The sequence below is a fragment of the Cydia strobilella genome, chromosome 3 (genome assembly GCF_947568885.1).
Source record: "Cydia strobilella chromosome 3, ilCydStro3.1, whole genome shotgun sequence".
Taxonomy (NCBI): domain Eukaryota; kingdom Metazoa; phylum Arthropoda; class Insecta; order Lepidoptera; family Tortricidae; genus Cydia; species Cydia strobilella.
In genome coordinates, this window is record NC_086043.1 from 17,609,466 (window position 1) to 17,628,646 (window position 19,181).

General features: G+C 36.7%; 1 protein-coding gene across 6 annotated transcripts; it reads left to right on the forward strand.

The window, feature by feature from the left end:
* Positions 1-64: 64 nt before the first annotated feature.
* LOC134756002 (serine/threonine-protein kinase WNK2-like) lies at positions 65-18,776 on the forward strand. Of its 6 annotated transcripts, XM_063692762.1 has the most exons (6): positions 65-228; positions 11,366-11,423; positions 12,219-12,578; positions 12,609-12,974; positions 14,281-14,542; positions 17,291-18,776. In XM_063692762.1, the coding sequence occupies exons 1-6, from the start codon at positions 174-176 to the stop codon at positions 17,480-17,482; spliced, it is 1,293 nt and encodes a 430-aa protein (XP_063548832.1). In that variant the 5' UTR covers positions 65-173; the 3' UTR covers positions 17,483-18,776. The 6 variants fall into 6 exon arrangements, with proteins under 6 accessions (XP_063548832.1, XP_063548831.1, XP_063548833.1 ...); XM_063692761.1 differs by having other exon boundaries at positions 12,219-12,974; XM_063692763.1 differs by having other exon boundaries at positions 12,219-12,974; positions 14,389-14,542.
* The last annotated feature ends 405 nt before the right edge of the window (positions 18,777-19,181 follow it).

The window sequence follows — 19,181 nt, forward strand, 5'->3', positions numbered from 1 at the left end:
GTTTAAAGTTAAATACAAGTTAGTGTGTTGATATGCATGTATAGAAATTATTTATGTAGAGTGTAGGAGTATGGAGTCAACATTAAACGCCAGGCCGCCAAGGAGCATAGTTGTGCGCGAGAGGCAGGGAACGAGTTTGATAATCGATTTGTAATTGCCAGTATTATTGAATCATGAACCGAGTTATTCTGATCAGTGCTGTGTGCATGCAGTTTGGCTGGATCTTCGGTGAGTTTTTGAATGTCTTATTGTAAAGCTTACTTTAAAAATATGTGATTAAAATTATGCAAATTTAAAAATGCAAAATATGGTCCATCAGCATTATAAAACTCAACTTTGTCACAATGACAGTATTATGAAATTCCTGCTAGTGTATTTTAAACGTCTAACTTCTATGAAATTATGACGTATAAATAACACTTGCACTGCGTGTGTTATCAATAGCGTTGCAAACTTATCTTGGTCGAACTCTATTAATGAAAACTTAAATAACATAATGATTATAAACTAATAATATATATCAAACTAAAACTGCCATTAAAATTAACTAACTAAAATTAAAATACCTAACTTAAAAATAAACACTAAAAACTTACCACTAAACCGGGACCCTTTGGCAGGGTTCCCAGCACGCAGGCAGCATTCCCGCGCTGAGTAACTCTAAGTATGTAAATATCTGTAAATAAATAATATAACCTTATAAACCCACCTTAAAATAAAATAACAAAACTTTAAATGATGAGCGTGAGATCTTTTTTTGCGAAGTCTTTACAAATAATATAATTTTAATCAACTGCGCTACAGCTTCTATGAAGTGATATAGTTTTAGGTAAATGCTGATTTAATGGACAAGAAATCTCACCGTTTGTTTTTTGCCGATTCTTGACTAACGACCGGCAAAACGGAATTTCCGGTCAATCCGCATCCGGCGAAGCTTGCTAAAAGCTTTACCTACCCTTTTTTTTTACCACGAATGTATCTGTGATAGTGACAAAACCTTGAGACGTAAGATAAGCTATTAAAATTAACGAACCATTCAGTTATTTCGGACCAGTTTTAGAATCCTGGTTAATAAATTAAGTAAACCACTTAATTAATTCATAACAATTCCAAGTACACGGTGTTTCATGATACACTGAAAACCAAAAAACAGTTTGTTCAGAATCGATAGGAGAATCGATTTTAATGGGGGTAATTTTTTCTTTTTTTTTTTTTACATGCCCAGTCTGCAAGTTTGTAATGCAATATCAATAACTAGCATTTGACACGTTATTTGTCAATGAGCAACTGGCCATTGGTAAACCTTATTACGTTGCAGTAAGGTATGCAAATGGTCAGTTAACAGTGTTTACGATGGTAACTAGCAAATGTTTGATGTCACTAAAACGACGAAGTATCTTGTGTAGAATTACCAGTCGAATAGAATTGTTAAGAAAACTAAACAACGAATATTTTTACATACAGAGAAATTGCGCTTATATTAGGTATACAGAATAGGGAATATCCACCAAATTTTATTAAAACAAGCGCGAGTTCGTATGTATATTGGTTTTTCAGGGATAATTCTTTGTCATCATGTGAACCGCGAATTCAACATTGTTTATTTTATTTCAAAGAAGGTATTTTTAAGTGTAATCACATAGAAATTTCAAGTATAATAAACACTTGCAAAAGGGGTTAAATGGCAATCAAAATTTTGAATTGTATTTTTATATAAAAAATATATATCAAGATAGTATGATTATATTTTTCCTGTAATATTTTAATTTTTCGTTGGTAAACTTCGTAGATAACGGGGGGGGGGCGTAGGGTATTTTTTTTTACATTTTTATTCATAAATCGATTTTCACAATAAAAAAATTACAACGAATTGTTTTGGAATGTATAATTTAAGCTTTTTCATATGATACCCCATTTGACCTAGCAACTATACTTTGAAAATTTGCCCCCTTTTCATATTGGGCATTTTCCATACTTAACAAAAATAAATTAAAAAATAACATTCAATGTGTTTGGGTTAACGTTCTTCATGACTATTCCAAATTTCAAATTAATGGCTTAAGTCAGCACTGGTGGGTCACGAGCGAATATTGAGTGAGCCCTGAAACTACTAGGGCATCTGAGCATTACAAATAATATTTTATGCCCCCCTTTTAAAACGGCCAACAGGTGGGTCTCGAATTTGGCAGTCGGAGCCCAGTCAACTTTGGAAACCACTAGTTCTCGAGACATTTAGCAAAGTGACAGAGGGACGGACGGACAGACGGAGTCGCACCATAACGGTTCCTTTTGTACCTTTTTGGTACGGAACCAAATTGCCCAAAAACTTACCACTTGAAAGTTGCGGTGCTGATCACAAATTATAGATTCCCCATTATTGACAAATTAAATATAGTTATTAATAAAAAAATAACTAAATCTAAATGTAATGAGAGTTCATCCATTAATTACGTCACACGAATTTCTAGGTATTTCAACCCCTCCCCCCCTGTTGTCACTCTTGGTCACATTTGGCACCCCTGGTGTGACGTCACATTTTTTCAACAAAATCGGCAAATTGAATTAAGTATTATTAATATTTTATCAAAATATTTTTAACAAAAGAAATATTACTAATTTATAACCCAAAACTGATTAGGAAAGTACATTAAACGAATAAAAACGATTATCGTTCCAAAAACTTGTTATTTAACTGCACAGCGAATAAAATAATTAAAATAAGTTAAAGTGACGTCACTAAGTTTGTGAACTTCCCCTCCCCTTTGTTACAACATGTCACGTTTTCTTGACCCCCTCCCCCCCCCCCACCCCTAAACATTTATTAAAACGGTTTATAGTTTCAGAATTAGCCTCCTAGTAAAATGTCGAACGACAATGTAAATGATTAATTTAACATTGCAAGTGTATTGGCGATAACGATAAGCTAGAAAAGTAATAAATTACGATATTAATGACATTGCGAGGCCGAGGTCTTGATATTAAGAAATTGAATCTAAACAACATAATGCAAATAGCTTTTTCTCAAAAATGGACGGCAAAGTCGACGTTGCCGGTTAAAAAGTGGGTCGCGAAGTGCGTTGTTTATGGTCAGTCAAAAAATTAAAAAGTTAAAAACATTGCAGTCTCGATTTCGGGACTGCAATGTTGCATACAAATTCCATTATTTGTCGAGTTCCAAACTTTTTAAAAGTTGAAGTGGCCATATCAAATGCAGGCATAGGTCCATTAAACAGCCAAACAGATGATCAGTACTTATAATTATAATGTTGGTACCGCGTCTATTTAGGTGTCTCAAATAGGTTGGCGTATTTTCAGCAGAAAAATACACTTCTATTTTTAATTAAAAAATAAAACGGCGGCAAAGCAAATCTTATTACTTTTTTCTGTGAAAATATATACATAAGAACGTTGCTTCTGTAAAATATTTCTATTATATTTGTATTTATTGCGCCATTTTTGAGAAAGGCACTATATATGACTCGGCTGGAAGGCTACTTGCTGGCTTCGGATTCAATTAAACGGACTCCCAAGGTCGTCCGTTTAAAACGAATCCTCAGCCAGCAAGTAGCTACTTCCGAGCCTCGACAATAATGTACTATTAGTGACCACATTTTTTTTTCATGGCATGTATGTTTGACACACTTTCCAACCCAAAGAGTAATTTTAACGTAGCTGAGTTTTCCTTCAGTTAGACTTGGAAAAAAAAAGTAAGTACCTATGCTACTTATGACGTATGTTTATTGACCGAGCGTCATCGAAGGTCTCCGTTTCAGCTTGGGCAAAAATGTTTTCGTATGTCCGGATGTTCTCCTCTACAGGTCGCAATTCTCAACCGATTCTTGTGAAATTTTGTAAGCAAGATCGATGATTAAATATATTTTTTTTGTCGATTCAGTTCTTAGATTTTTTTCAAAATGGCCGAGTCATACATTTATTTATTTAAGTTACGCTCGCGAGGTCTACAGCTAACGGAGCCAATAGTTTATTATTTTCAACTTGACCTGACAGCATCACCAGCATACGTATGATGTGTATGTACACATTTACAGAGGGTGTCAATATTTTAACCCCGCACTCTTATATGATTAGGAGCACACCGTTAAATTACGCCGCAGCGCGGTATAATACGTGTAATAATTAGGTGACATAGGTAGTTAAATAGGTACTTTGAATAAAGAAGCTAGAATAAAAAAGACAATGACCCCTCAAACCGGACAGGTGTCTATTCGTTACGATTGTTTTGCTACAAATATGCACTATCATGAATATTTATATGTAATTTTGTGACTTGACTATAAAATCAAAATACAATAAACATATTGTGAAGAGTAGTGTTTCTTAATTGACAAACATTATCATTATCTTTAATAACATTTTCTAACTTAACCTTTTCGCCGCCATTGACTTGATATAAAGTCAGTACATTTCGTGCCCCACACGCCACGACCCACGACTTCATAGTCAAGTCGTGGTTTTAGTCAGGTTTGTTTACGTGCAATTTCAATTTGTCTAAGAATGTCCTATAGTATTTATTTTATTTATTTATATCCAAATCGGAACAGATCATTATTTCTATGGTAACACGGTTGTGTTACGATATATTTGGCCACTTTAATCGTCACTATCGTTTTGACGCTGACTGTACCACTTAAAACACTTATTTATATAAGAAAACTATTAAGTAGGTACTTAACTTTAAAAAATACTACGCGCCTTTTAAAGGACCACTACCTACCTTCCTAAGTAAAATACGGGTTCAAAAAAATCTTGAAATTTAGTCAAAGAAGTTTTTTTAAACCCTTACTATAATACAATAATAATATAATATAATATAATAATATAATGGGATAAAACAACTAAAAAAGTTATTCGTTAATTACATGTTTCATCTAACTGGGACAGAAAAGGAAATCTGAAATTACAAGTTACAAAAAACTGTTCTTAGGCGATAAAAGGCCGATTTTAGACAAACTGCACTTATTTAAAAAAAAATATATTGAGTTCATATATCGGGTGAACTTTTTTCAATTCACCTGCCCAAGCCGAAACCAAATACATATTTATACTTATTAGGTAGGTACCTACCTGTAAAAGTTCTTCTTCCTCGGTTCCTCATGGCTGAGGGTCGCGACCACATGAGGTCGTTATTTTGTGCACCAAGGCTCTTCATTCAGCACGATTTTCAGCCTTCCTGATAATAGGCGCCTGTGAAGATCTGTAAAAGTACCTAGAAACTACCACCTATCGAGTATCGTAATGGGATATTAATGTTAATACATTAATATATTAGGTAGGTACCTATCTATAAACGTGATCAACCTCGTGAGTCTCGTGACTTTATAAATATATCCATTTCATTAAGAGGAAGTTTGCTTATTACACAGTTTTTGCTGCTATTACTGCTTATATCTATATTTTATTTGACAGCTTGATGTTCATTTTTTACAAACTACGCGATTTATATATTATGTATTAACGTTATAAACATCACTTTACAACCATCACTTTATTCAGTATCCGTAATATATCCTCGTAAAGGTATATTAAAAATGTTGGCTAAATTCTTGTAAGCATTTTTCTAATTGTTAATATTTGTAAGCATAACATCTACCTATTTTTTCCCTATTACAATAGTAGCAGTTTTAATTTTGGACATTTTTCCTTGCATAAGTTGTTTTTGATTTAACTTATGAAGGACTGCTGGACAAAGGCCTCTCCCTTGGATCTCCATCCGTCTCGGTTGTGTGTAATCTCTAGCCAGTGACTGAAATATAGGTACGTCCATAAAAGGTCGCATTTTATAAAAGGACAAACACCATACGAAAAGAAAAAAAATATCGGAATGACATGAACAATTTTCATCTGAGCTAGGCAATCCCACCATCTCCGCCTCGTCGCGGCAGTTCCTATCCATCTTGCGGCTGGCAATCCGTGGCGTGGTAGTTATTAGGTATATCTCACTAAGTAAATTCAACTTTTTAGCTCTCAGATTTATTTACTTCTTGTGCCTTAATCGAAATACACCTTAATCGAAATGGTGATTGTTTTATTTATTATAATATCAGTCGCCTTAATTATACATGTCGTTATGTATAATTTGGGATGCCCAATGTTTAGGAACAAAGACACATTTTAGAAAGTAGTTATTGTGTTAACATACCAATTCAAGGTTTTTGACGTAAACGACCATAATTACGATTGACATTCTCTTAATTGGCTAAAATTAAGGTTTCTAGGAATATATTTGCACAAAACTTAATTTTCAACTGATAGATTTGTATAATTTTTCTTCGATGTTTTCTTTGTTGTTGCCGCCAAACTTTAACGCTCGTAAGTAAATGGGTTTGGCAACTGTCAAAGGTTTTTTTAGATGAACCCATCATAGCTTTTACCTGACTCTAGTTTTGTTCTATGGGATTTGGTTTAAATCCAGGGCATGGAATATCTAATAAAACATGTTATTTTATTTTGACACTATTAATAGAATAAACAGGTAAAACCTACCCTGGCGCCATCTATAAAATACTTCGATCTGACCGACGATCCCTTTTGTCCATATTTTTTTTTATACCACGTCGGTGGCAATCAAGCATACGGCCCGCCTATGGACGCCTGCAACACCGGAGATATTACACGCGCATTGCCGACATTTAAATACCTGTACACTCCTTTTTTGAAGAACCCCATACTGTAGCCCCTCGGGAAAACCTGGGCAGGGAGCTCATTCCACAGCCGAAGCGTACGCGGGGGGAAATTCCTCTTAAACCGCACAGTACGCGACCATTTAGGTGCTAGGGTGTGAGGATATTGTCATTAATTAAGAATTTCATTCCCATTTGTCTTGTTTAATTCGGAATGTTAAGTTCGGAATTAACTAAGTGCCAGTTGCACCATCCGCACTTGACAGACTAATCAACGTCACCCGGCGCGCCGCGGCGGTTTACTACGAAACTTTCCATACAATAAAATTTAGATGACAAACAGTTTGGTGCAACCGTCATTGCCTTTCATCCTAATTTTAACAATTACCTATATACCTACACAGATAAATATAAGTATACACTAAAATTGATATAATGTATGGTAAAAAGGTCACAACCAATCATTATGTAGTCGAATAGCGCACACCCAGCCCTGCCCTAGGTCACGTAATTCATTAGTTTTATATGAAGAGTGAAAAGTGTGGAGATTATTTAATAATCGTAAAGGTGATGACTGATATAATAAAGAAAATTGACGTAATCGTATCGAATTGAAAAACCATTTGTTGCGGCAATCATCATAAGTATAAATCATAAATTTATTATAAAACATAAATCGTAAAGCACGAGATATTGATTTATTAAAAATTATATTTAATTTTATATTGTTCACTGGAACGAATAATATTATAATTACTTAAGAAGATCCATAAAAAATGTTGCTTGACTGCCTAGCTATTTAAGATATATACACTAACTTTATTAACCTATAGTATTCAGGTAATGCATAACATTTGGCAAATGAATCATCTAACAAAAAATGTTGAGTTTTCCAATCGGGATTCGAACCCAGGACCATCGGCTTCACAGACATGGTCACTACCCACTAGGCCAGACCGGTCGTCAAAGTTATATTTACTTGGTGCTATTTTCAAATATTTATCCACACGTTTGCAATAGGTACCTACCTACGGGATAAAAACTACACAGAATTTTAGATGACGTTCTTTAAGAAAAGAAATATGTTATTTAAAAAAAAATCAATTAATACTTTTTTTATGAATAAATGTTAAAAAAACATGATATTGTGCTTTCGTTTCGAAATTATTCGTAGTTTCTAATTTCTTGTGAAAATATAAATGAGAAGAAGTAGAACCCTGAAAGTACGAGTGACTGTAAGTAATTCAGTAAAAACTGTAGACTGTAGACCGTAACGCAGTAATTTAATTATTTAATTAAAATACACCCGCACGTCACACCACGTCAGTTTACTATATATTATACGTAATTCCTAATACTATTGTAGCTCGCTGCATATTTTATACGCAATAATCACGTTCATACGTAATTACTGCGTATAATATGCAGCGAGCAGTATCCTACCGTAACTTTGAAAAATATTTGATTCCTTATTTTTAAACTTTTGAAAAAAGCATCCCATAGATGACAATCATTTTTAGGGCGGAACCCAAAGGGTAAAAACGGGACCCTATTACTAAGACTCCGCTGTCCGTCTGTCTGTCTGTCTGTCTGTCACCAGGCTGTATCTCATGAACCGTGACAGCTAGACAGTTGAAATTTTCACAGATGATGTATTTCTGTTGCCGCTATAACAACAAATACTAAAAACAGAATAATATAAATATTTAAATGGGGCTCCCATACAACAAACGTGAGTTTTTTTGCTGTTTTTTTTCCGTAATGGTACGGAACCCTTCGTGCGCGAGTCCGACTCGCACTTGGCCGGTTTTTAGAAACGCAGCGCGTCAGGCATGTTTGCGGAAGCGCAAGTAGACTGCTTCCATGCCATTATTCGGAAGCGGGTCGCTTCCATCATGCACCGTGTACGTGGGCCGGCATTCTGATTGCTAGCAGTTTGAACTACTGTAGCGAGACACTGGAATAGTTACCATGTAATGAATTGACTGAACTTTAACTAGTATTAATATTTATTTCGTGTTTGTTTGTAATTTTAAAATGTACCCTGTTTATTTTTATAAGACCAAAGAGGAATTTAAAGGATAGAGGAGTACTGTAGTACATTTTGTAACCACAAGTAAATTTACTTCCATCTATCGACACACGATTAGAACTAAAAATAAAAATATCATAAAATGGAAATAATACATATGGATTAATATTTTTTTTATTTGTACTTATTCATAATTTTTATATGATTTTGACCCATGTTCTTTCACTGATATTTGTTAAAATTGTTAAATAACAAACGAGACCGTCAACGCCATCTAGTCGAGAATAGGCCAAAGGTTGGTTGGTTCTGGTGGTAGCGTCATCTGAGCGGGAATCAAATTTTCTTGATTTCCGAGGCACGTTTTTTCTCAGACTGTATTCATCTTATTCTAGTTCTTTGATAAGACTGAAATTTAAATTTTACTATTTTAATAATTTTTAAGTGTTCCTATTTATTGTTATTTTAATTATGTACATAATTTAAATGTTATTTTAATAATTTTAATGTAATATGGATCCTTATTATCTTCAATTGGGATGAATTGAATATATGTAGAAACCGCCAAATGGAAATGATGATGTGACTCTTCATCTCACCTGCCTTAATACTTGTTATTACTTTTCATTTCGGTGTTTGCCGGTTGTCATCTTTGCTACGGCTCCAGATTATACCTTGTCAAATCGAGCCTCCTTACGGAGTTATGCGTTAATACAAATCTTGAATATTCTCTGATTTAAAGATTCACATTTGTCACGGGGTCGTTAACATTTATTGAATATCGTTTAGTCGTGCATTAGTAAATCTCCGTGAAAGAGTTGAGGGCTGTATATTTAGTCCATTTCTAAACTGTTTGTCGGCCGCACGCGTACAACAGGTGAGTTATTTAAAAGAATTGTCTGAAAATTTCATTTATGTTACTTTTTTATGATATATACCGTCGCTTGATATCATAAAGTCATAAATTGAGTCACTTATTTGAGTAATAAATAAAAAAACGTACATAAGTATCTTTCCTATTTATAAGATGATAAGAATATAGACAACCATCGACATGTCAACAAACTGGAGGTCTTATCTTAAATTTTTCTTTATGAAGAAACGTTCAACAAGTTGAAAGAGAGTGATGATGCAATTTCGTGTAAGTAGTACACATGTAACACTTCAATGTCAAGGTTCTCTAGTCAAACTTAATTGTCTGAGCAAATTGTTCGTCTAAAGGATGACTCACGCTAGACCGGGCCGTGCCCGGGCCGAGGCGTCCGACATGTCATTTTCTATGACGGCTGATCGGTGATCACGTGGTGCTTTCCATAGAAAATGAAGCGCCGGAAGCTCCGGCTCAGCCCCGGCTCGGTCTTGCGTGAGTCATCCTTAAAGGCTTCTTCGAATTTGCACCTGCGCAGAATATTTTTTCGTCGTTCGTCGTGTTAGTTTACACATGGGTCGTATTAAGACAAGGAAATTGAGTATTAATATAATACCAATTCAATGTAAATATCAGTGCGTTCCGTTGGCACACATATGCCATGCTATATGGAGAAAACAAGCGCAACCAACAATTCGTTTTTTATATAATTTAAATGCACATTTGTAAATGTGGTTGTGGCCCCTGGTTTTTCCGACGCAAAACAAATGATCTCACTTCTGTTTTTGTACCATATTTAATGGACGTCTGAGTTAAGTGTTCGACACGATCTAATTTTTGGATAATCAACACACGTGATGTGCACTATTTTTGTGGTTGTCTAATAACTCGGGTACTGCCTGTAACAACGTGTTTCTGAGAAGAAACTTGCAAAAAGTAAAGCACTTAAAATCAAACAGCATAAAGGTATTCTTAGCCACCATATCTGTGCCACATACCTGTGTTTGTTTTAGATACCCTGTGATTATTGGTCATGTAAGTGATTCGTATTAAAGATGTATCATTGATTTTGCGCTTGGTAATGATGATGTAATCCATATTATACATAAAAACAAACTTATCTACTGCAATTATGGCGGGAAGATAATTGACTGCGCAACATATATATACTTGCTTGGTTTAATTACTGATGCATTTCAAGATATACTAATGAGTAAAGGCATTATGCTATAAAATCATCTTGTTGTGACCTGTGTTATCACATCGTTGACAATCTTTATCATTTAAGAGGGGGCTAACGCAAAATTTTAGTTTTTATACCTATTCAATTTTTACACGTTAAAGAAAAGTTTTATAACTATTGTCTTTTGTCTTAGTGTAAGAGGAATAGGTGCCTACATAATTATACCAGATCTAAGTATTACTATTTCTTCTCTTTTGTCAATGGTTAAAATTATTGGTGAATCTTAGGTAGGTAGGTTGGATAGGTATCCACAATTTGATACACGCTAAAACTACAGAATGGCCCAAAAATATACGTTAGCAAAAACATTTCGGGAATACTTTTCTTACGTCATTTACAAAATGTCATTAAAAAATTAAACCAATCGTTTGCATCTTACATACGTTCTGTGCATCACGGGCGGACAACCAAAAATTTGGTTCCATTATCTGGGGGCACGGTAGTGCCATCGCCAAGACGAGCCAAGCGAAGCGCAAGTGCCCTTGCACTTCGCTTGGTTCGTCTTGGCGGGCTACCTTTTCTAAGCCACATATTTTGACTAGAATCCGGAACGGGAATAATAACCATTACTTTTTATATTTCAGGAGCACCAAACCCCGCAGGCGTCGGCGCTTACTCGTATCAAGACTCGGACGGAAATAGGTACGGTGGCACATACGGCTTAAGGGACGACCAACTCAACCACGAGAACTTTAACCCGGTGCCCTTCGGCCTAGACCTTGACGATTTCTTTCCAGAATACTTTAGGAACTTCGAGAACATACTGCAAGAGTAAGAAATGTTTGGTAGCTCAGCATGAGCTTCCGGTGAAGGAACAATTATACCGCGTGATTTGCATTTGAAAATCCAATTGTGTATCTTATTGAAAATAAGATATATAATTGAACAACTTTTCAAAATCAAATACGGCGGAGCTCGGTTTATTTGAGCATTGTAGGGTCATCGGTTCTGAACATAGGCATAATTGCCTATGTATATGCCTAATTGGTAAAAGGTTTTCCAGCATGCGTAGGAAGTCCAATCCCAACGATTGTCAACATGGGAACTGAATGCTGATTATGATTGTAAAACTATTAGATGCACTACCTACCACTTTTGCACAAGCTTCGTCCTCGTGACCTTAATTGTACCTCATTTTGTACAGTACAAGTCACAATTTGACAAGTGAAAACCGACAACATTGATGCGTTTGACACTTGATTGTCCAATGGCAAACGGCCTGTCGACTCGTGTTCCCGGTTTTATTACACTTATAAAATTGTAAACATAGCTTTATAAAAGCCCTGACTGGCACCGATTTTTGTGAAATATAACAAATGCACGTATTGTACGTATGTGTTTTCTATTTTCTAAAGTGCACTTAGCTAAACTCTGTGTCCACGACCTTTAATTTTGTTTTCATACATGATACATAATAATCAATTTGTTTCTATTTAGGGTCGATTTAACATATCCGATATCACAGTCGCTGCCACCGTTAAAACCACTCCCACCGCTGCGACCGCTGTGGTTCCATCCTCTGAGAATTACCCCGCCACTTCTTCCATTACACCCACTGAGACCCCTACAACCGCTGAGGCCTCTACGACCTTTACCGCTGTTTCATCCGTTGCAATTATTAGCGTTCAATCCTTTGCAAATATTTCCACCGCCGCCCTCACCAGAATCTAGAACAATAAAACCACTATCACCTCTTCCACCCCTACAACCTCTGCGACCTTTACTACCGCTGAAACCCCAACATCCACTTCCACCACTGGTACCGTTCAAACCGCTGCAAGATTCAACATTCCATCCGTGGAGTTTATTTCCATCAGCACAGTATAGAATATTAGCACCACTGAGGCCTCTACAACCCTTGCGACCTCTACTACCGCTGAAACCACTACAACCACTACCATCACTGTTACCGTTACAACCGCTGCAAGTTTCACCGTTCCATTCTTGGAATTTATTTCCATCAGAACAGTATAGAGCATTAGCGCCACTGAGGCCTCTACAACCCTTGCAACCTCTACTACCGTTTCCACCGCTGCAAGTTCCATCAAGTCCCTTACTACCGCTAAGACCCCTTCTACCACTGAGAACCCTACCCCTACAATCACTCCCGTCATTGTTACCTTTTCAACTGCTGCAAGTGTCACCGTTCCATCCGTGGAGATTATTCCCACAGCAGCTACCGTTACGGAAAGAGTTAGTTTCGTTTTTAAGACGTGTGGGTTTGTTTTTTGTAATTAGATTTTTTAAGTTTTTTAGTGTGTATTAATGTAATTACAGACCTTTCGTAACTTTTACATTTCTTATGATTTGCTTAATCTTAAATTGAATCTTAAACAGCAGATTTGGATAGAGGGTATCTGGATGTATACCTGATTACACTTCTTTATCTTCGTTTCTAGCAGTTTCGAGGTGTATTATTCGTAACAAAGTGTATTTTCTTCTACTGTTTCTACGTCTATGACAATGTTTTAAATAACTCATTTTCATTTGAATCGATATAAACGCCTTTAATTAACTTTTTCACCTCAGCAGCTCGAACAAGCCTACTTTCGTCACTCCCTGGAGTGAGGAAAGTGCGACTTTCCTCACTCCAGGGAGTGAAACAATGTAGCTTTTTAATTTAGTGAAGGCCATGAACTTCATACTACGGTACGGTACGGTACGGTACGGTCCGGTACGGTACGGTCCGGTACGGTACGGTACGGTACGGTACGGTCCGGTCCGGTCCGGTCTCGTATCGTATCGTATCGTGTCGTATTGTATCGTATCGTACATATTATAATACTTTTTTTTCTGTTTATTCTGTGTAATTCGAAATACATTTTAACCTTTAATATGTTCTCACTACTGAGGTGAAAAATTATGTGTGCAACACGAGAGCAAAGTTATTTTACATCTCGTGTTTTTGAGCCTCGCTACGCTCAAGATTCTACCTTAGAATCACTCGCTTCGCTCGTGATTCAATTATAGAATCTTTCGCTTTCTCGGGACTCAAAATAAACACTCGCAAGAAAAACCAACTTTCCTCTCTTGTTGCACAAATAACTATTTCTGTCTGTGCATTTTTGAATTTTGGTGGTTTTTTACTTTTTCCTTGGTTCTACTTTTCTGCATATTGTTTCTAGCTTGCCGTTGGTTCTTTCTCTCGCTTACCTACTTGAAATTTATGTTTTTTTTCATACGCGCTATTAAGACTTAAAAAAATGAAACTGAAATGGAAATTTGAGCGTTCGCTTTAAAAGAAGTTAAAAAAAGGTAGATACTCGTTGATCAACGTTTTACAACCATAACTTTTGTAACTAGGTACTTTCTGTTAACTTTACAAAAATATGTCCCTGGGATATCTATCTCAGGAATGTTTATCATATTATATCTATAATTTCTTCTCCAATATTCAAATTATGGCCAATATTAACTTGGTTTCATATTCAGTTTCATTAATAATGTTCTTTCAGCGCGTATTCCGTGTGTGTGTGCTAACAGTGTGTTTGATTTGCAGGGTGTTTAAATCGAATAAAGAGTATCAAAAAAAGGCGTTAGACTCGGCCAAAAAAGCATTCGACGTGACGTCGAATCAGGCTAGTTTCATGAACTTCGACTTCTCTAGGTTCCCATTCAACGGAGGGTTCGGTAATTTCGAAATGCCCAACTTTGGACCTCAGAACAATGGGCCGATTGGTGGCCCGAACTCGGCGTACGCGTCGGGATCGGCCATGCCGGGGTATTCGCATCAAGTAGCTGCCATTAATCCAGGGAATCCGGTAAGTGATTAAAGTGATATTGTTTTTAATAGAAAAATTAACTCAGAGGAAAAGATATTAATTGGAACATGTTTTATTTCCTAATTAAAGTTGGGTGGTTTTCCAGCACCCATACATTTTACTTAACGAAAGTTTGTCATGAGAGATTAAAAATAGTGCTGTCAATACACAATTACACACAGACCTATCTATCACACTTATCAAATTTTAATTGATAACGGTGACTGGCTCTATAAGTGTATTGAAACATAAATTGCCTCTTTCACAGCACAATTTTATATGAATATTTACAATACAGCGCATGCCTTTCCTATCACGGAACAATGGTGTTCCGGACCTTTGGGAGGCGTGCGTGGAGCCGAAGGCAACATGTAGAGGCCCTTTTGGCACTTTAATGAAATGTAAGGGGTACATCAAGCGGATGCTGCGGTGCTGCCCTTGCCCGTGTCATGGGACGCCAGTGGGACGCACGCAGAGGCAGCACCCGCCAGGGTGTATACAAGGACTATTGAGAGTTGATGGAACCGATATGACCTTCAAACCTTCAAGAAAAGAGCGTACTCCCATCTTAAAGGCCGGCAACGCACTTACAACCCCTCTGGTGTTGCGGGTGTCCATGGGCGGCGGTAATCGCTTACCATCAGGTGATCCGTCTGCTAGTTTGTCTCCTATTTCATTAAAAAAAAAAAATAGTGAGCTATGGGATAAAATACCAGTATGCAATTTTATTTCCGGCAGACGGTGACTCACCAACAAGAATTACGCATTAAAATATTAGTGGATAGTAATTAATCGAGCTTGACCGTCGGTTTTACAGTCTCCACGATCAAATACAGAGTTATCTGGCGCATTTACTTTACGGCCTGCACGGATCAAATACTTTATTTTTACACAATAGGCTGTTTCACAGCTAGCGTTTGTTTATTATTACTACTGAAATTAACTCCGATGTAACGATGTAGATACGAGTAAGTACTTATAACGTAACGTACTATGTACAAGTTTAGACGAGATAATATACCTACTTTACTTGTACTTGTCTCAAACATCATGTTATAGATGTTCGCTCGTCATTGAAGGTCTACCTGTTTTGGGGTACACAAGATGATAAAAAGCTTTTTATAATCTAGATGTACGGTACATTTAATCATCACTACATCTTATATAGTTACTAGCGACCCGCCCCGGCTTCGTACGGGTGCAATGCTGATGTATGTATACATATTATAAACCTTCCTCTTGAACCACTCTATCTATTAAAAAAACCGCATCAAAATCCGTTAAGCATAGGTACATAGGGACAGACAGACAGCAGGAATCGGCTTTGTTTAACGTTCCCCGCCGCGTCTGTCTGTTTGTGTTTGCGAAAAACTCAAAAACTATTGAACGAATTTTCATGCGATTTTCACCTATCAATAGTGATTCTTGAGGAAGGTTTAGGTGTATAATTTGTTCAGGTTTACCCGTGCGAAGCCGGGGCGGGTCGCTAGTTAAATACAATTTTCCCTATAAGTATAGGTATGTTCCTAACTACCTTTTTTACCGTAACTAAATTGCGTTATTTACCTTCCTATTGCTTTAACCACAACATTTAAAAACCTGATTTTTTGAGTGTTGGACTAGCCAGCACTCAGGTGCCAATTAGAATTACACGACCTTTTTTTGCACGTGCCATTGTAGTTAACAAAGGGTTCGGAGCCAGCTACAAATCCAACAACTATACCTAACTAACTATCTAAGTTTAATTACAGAATGGTTAAGTTAATGAATCACGTCACGTGGTTAAGCACGTGTACCTAACTAACTACCTAAGTTTAACTAGAGTATGGTTACGCTCGCGTTTTGAATTAGACTTGGAAAATTCAATTAACTTAGTAAGCGGTTAACTGATGGCGTAATATAAAACTAATACAATACATAATTACATAGTATGACGGCATCATATCGTGACTAAAATGCAACACGTTTCGCTACGTTTACCTATGTTACATACGCAAGCGGGCAGGGTAAACTAAAAAATATGTGACGGGGTCATATACATTTTATTGTAAGTTAGTATATTTTATTGCAGTAATTCTTGTAGACATCGTTAAGTAAATGGCTCCTCTACATGATGGCCCAGCGCTGGACCAGCGAGACGGCCATGCGATGGTTGAGAGCACGCACTATGGAATGGGCCACGTGTAGATGCGAAATTGCGTACGCACCATCGCTGGCCCACTACCTTTGATGTGCGGCCGAAAAACCAACACCGTGGCCATCCCATCGCCATCCTGCCGCGCCATAAGCCATCCGACACCACTACCCTCTCTACTCGCTGGCCCGTCTTAGTGGGCCAGTATGATGGCCCATCGTGTAGAGGAGCCATAAGAGGAGCGGCATACATTTCTTCAGAATTTGACACTCAAATAAGAAAAACGTGATATATACACCTATATGTAACGGTCGTTAGCTTTTATTGTATAGTCTACAGAAGAGACCTTATTATCAAATATATTTGACCCGACGGCGTAATTTTTTACCTACATTGTATATTTTTACCTAAATAAGGCAAATTAAAGAACCCTTGAAAAATCAAATATTATTTTCTGATAAATACTTCATATGTACTATATTGTAAAAGCTTCAGGTACGGCGGTAACGTCATATACATATTTTAATTTAGCGCTATACCGTGAAACGCTAAACAACTAAAAATTTAAAAAGTCTTTTAAAAATTATATTAAAACAACATGTAACTGCTTACAGAGCCAGCCGAACGTGGACATCAAGAACCGCTTCGCAGAAGACGGTAACGGTGGCAACGGAGGCTACATGAGCGTCTCCAGCTCCTCGTACGCCACGTCTTCCAACGTGAACGGGCAGGAGCAGGGCCACCGCAGGGCTGAGACCGTCGTTAATAATAACGGCGTTGTCCACCGTTATAAGGTGGAGTCCTAAACACACGGTTGGGGAATCTTAGGGGCATTCCAGAAGTTTTGAGTACGTGACGCTATTTTTTACAAGATTTTATTAAACTTGCAATGCTTGTTTGTTTGTATTAATATGTTTGTTTGGGTCAAACATTTCAAGTTAAATTAGACCCATTTCCATTATTCGATTGAGTTGAGACTTCACATACATATAAGTCGGGTAACAATGCAATATTATGGTACCATCGAGCTGATCTGATGGACACAAGAGGTGGACATAGAAACAAACAAACAACAACAACGCAACCTATAGTTGTGTTTGGGTTTGTTAGAATTGTCTCGATAAGTATTAGTTGCCTGTTGAACGAAAAGTACAGTCAGTGATAAAAGCTTGTATCAAGAATTATTTTTTTGATAAAAAAAAGACTAACACTTGTTGATAGTTAAGAAGCCGATATTTATCATGGTAACATTTTAGAGCTTATTAACTTTAAATTCAAAATACCTATTTTTAATAGACATTTTTCAACGCGTCACGTCCCCGACAAACGAAAACTGTGGAATTTTAACTGCGCGTTTTACCGTCACTATTCTTACTGCAATTACTGTTAAAATAGAAGGAGTATGTGGAAAAACTTTGATGAAATGTAGACTCAGAATAATGGCCAAAAAATGTCGCAAAATTAACCTCACATTAAGTAATATGAGTTAAGTCAGTTGGGGCAAGTGCTCAGATGAGACCATAGTTTTCTTGAAATATTTATATGAAGGTGCACATTCACCGTGCCGCATTTCGCGCAGCCCTTCTGAAGGGAATATTTTTAGCAAAATTCACACGCTGACAACGCGATCTGGTGCGGGTTCCTAACTGACTTATTTAACCGACTCATTTTTCTAGCGATGAATATACTGCGAGAAACCTGTTCTTTTTATGTACCCCTGCAATCCTTACATAAAAGTTTGTAAGCAGGTGCATACCAAACTACTTTGCTGACTTACATTCCTATTTTAGCTAAGGGCACAGATTATCTATTAGTAGGGGGAGGGGGGCACTTTAATATGATCGTTGTTTGTCTAAATGTTGATCAATGTGGTCACATTTGATAAAGCATCTTTCTGGCAATGAGAAAATGGAAATATGTTTTTTCAAAGTATTGTGATACATGTGTTTCGAATTATACCTAAGTATATTGTTGATAATTAATTTCTAAGCAACAAATGTGCTGTGACTCTCTTACGCCTATATTTACCCCTGGATAAGAAAATTATATAAAGCGCTAGTTATTTTATTCGAAAAATATATGTTAATTAAGGTATTTCAATGTTGTCTTTTATTTCAAACCTACGTTTCACCAAAATTAGTTTTTGCATAACTAATTCAATCTCGTGGTTCTAATGTATTTGTATTTATTTATGAAAAATAAAGTCGCTCTGTCGTTGCTGTTACATACCATACACAATATTGGAGTAATTTAATAATTACTATTATAATACATAAAGCTACTACTACTAGTACTACTACTACTACTATGGACTATGTAGGACTAATCCCAAAAAGGCCTAGTTTCCCCTCGGGGTTGGAAGGTCAGATGGCAGTCGCTTTCGTAACAACTAGTGCCTACGTCAATTCTCCCCCACCCCATCAGGCTCCCATGAGCCGTGGCAAAATGCCGGGAAAACGCGAGGAAGAAGAAGACTATGTAGGCCTTGCGACGGCTCCATGCATG